General features: G+C 47.8%; 1 protein-coding gene across 1 annotated transcript in view; it reads right to left on the bottom strand.

Moving 5' to 3' along the window:
- LOC119582082 (tenascin-like) overlaps positions 1 to 1,795 on the bottom strand; it is a 2,988-nt gene extending 1,193 nt beyond the window's left edge. The window contains exons 1-4 of the mRNA XM_037930330.1: positions 1,766 to 1,795; positions 1,616 to 1,628; positions 649 to 1,462; positions 63 to 542 (exon numbers count right to left, since the gene is read on the bottom strand). Coding sequence (XP_037786258.1) covers positions 63 to 542; positions 649 to 1,462; positions 1,616 to 1,628; positions 1,766 to 1,795 — 1,337 coding nt within the window. The remainder of the gene's footprint in view (positions 1 to 62; positions 543 to 648; positions 1,463 to 1,615; positions 1,629 to 1,765) is intronic.
- Between the last annotated feature and the right edge of the window lie 186 nt (positions 1,796 to 1,981).

The following is a 1,981-nucleotide window of genomic DNA, read 5'->3' as shown; positions in this document are numbered from 1 at the left end:
ATTAACGAGTTTGGATATAAATACGTGTCTTCATGTCAATATATATTCCTTTGCATTCTTACATTTGCGCGCAATGGCTGCGAGGCTCTTTATCGTTGTCATAATCCTTTGTAGAGAATCTGTTCCCATCGTGCACTGCCATGGCGTCCCCGGCGTTCCCCTCATACCTGGAAATGCCCAGCGCGTACAGGTCGTCCCGGTCGCCAACGTAGAAGGTTCTGTACTTGGCCCAGCGGGTTTTGCCCTCGAGGTCCTCCAGGTCGATCCTGAGCTCGTTGGGCCTCTGGTCGGCGAGGGCGTGGATGTGCTCGAGGCCGAGCCAGAACTCCCCGCAAGGCGAGTGTCCGAACCCAAGGGCGTAGTCGCTCCAAGGGCGGTAGAAATCCTCCCGAGGAAGGGCGTCCCGACGTTGCTGGATGACCGTCCAGCCGCCCCCGTCGGTGTCCATGTCGCAGTAGACGCTGACGGGGCAGCACTCCTTCGGGTAGACGGTGTAGACGCCGCTCACGTTGCTAAGTTTGTCCAGTACGTCCTGGCAGTTCCTGTAGATTCACGGATGATGCATCAGTCACGCAGTGTGGAAAAATGACAGGAGTACTTCGTAATAACAACATGAATGTTAAGCCACTTCTGAAAAAAGTTACTTACCTCATAACAGGTTCTCTTTGTTGTTCCAGAATTTCCACGTGGCAAATGGTTAACACATTCGCAGGGTCGAGATCTAAACTCTGAAGGGACAAGTAACGCCCGCTCACAGGCTCCTCTGGGGTAAACACAACCTCTGCGCCCAAGGGAGGCTTTCCAGCAATGTAATCGAAAACAGGGTTGGCACTAAATGCAGGTTCGGTTTCGTTTTTGTCTTGTGGTGGTTGACAGCTTCCAGATTCACTCTGTATGGGCTGAGCTGACGAGTTTCCTCGGAAAGGCTGATTTTCTGAATTCAGTGAGCCATTGGGATACGACGCGTTTTCATTCCCTGAAAGATTTGACTCTGATACGTTTCCTGATCCGTTTCTCGAAAGATCTGGTTGCGACGAATTCTCCCCAAGTTTCGAGAACGGGGAAGCCTCGAAGCAAACTCGCTCCGAACCGTTCCGAAGCAGAGCCGACGAATTCCCGAAACGAACAACGACGGACACGAACTCGCTCGCATTCCCATCCTGCCGCGTGAGGACCCTAACCTGCGCCACCTTCTTCACGCCCCCGAGATCCGCGAACCACCACGGGTTCGTTTCCTCCTCAGTAGAAAAACAGTGACTCTGATTCTTGCCGATAAACCCGTCAACTGACTTCCTCGTGTCTGATCCCTCGCTCACCGATGACGTGGATAGGTTGGTCGGCAGGATTGGTCGGGGGTCGGGAACCCAGGCGGTGATACAACTGTTGAAGGTCACAGCTGTAGGGTCGTCGGAGCCAGGCCAGTAGTCGGCTACCTTGATGTCGTACAGCTGGCATTCTGAACCTTAAAAGTGAACATTGCGATGAAGAATTAGATAAAATAGAAGAAAGTGCTATTTGGAGTATAAAGACAAAATAATGAGTTTAGAACCAGGCAAAATAAAATGCTATATGAAGAATGAAAATGTTATTTATTACTTCAGAAGTTGAAAAATACTGAAGTGGCGTTTCTGTGATAAACACAAAGACGGACTGAAAACTTAGCTTAGGATACAGGAAGTGGTATTGAAAAGGAAAGAAAATGCGGAATAATTTAAGGTAGTTGGAAGATAGTGAAAATCAAAACAATATGAATAAGTAATTTTGCTTGCGAAGTAGATGGCTTCCGTAGATGCATTAGAGACAATGGTTAACACACAGCAAAAGGAGGGGATGATGATTATAATATGTGAAAATTAAGAGAGAAAAGAAAATATACACGTGTATGTATGTGTGTTGCATACATATATAATGCATGCGCAAGAAAGTCGTGTATTTATAGGAAAACAAATAATCAACACAGAATGTAAATGTGCTCTTTCAC

This window comes from Penaeus monodon, chromosome 15 (assembly GCF_015228065.2).
Source record: "Penaeus monodon isolate SGIC_2016 chromosome 15, NSTDA_Pmon_1, whole genome shotgun sequence".
Taxonomy (NCBI): Eukaryota; Metazoa; Arthropoda; class Malacostraca; order Decapoda; family Penaeidae; genus Penaeus; species Penaeus monodon.
Note: the sequence above shows the minus strand (reverse complement) of the source record. Positions and strands in the feature narration are given on the sequence as shown.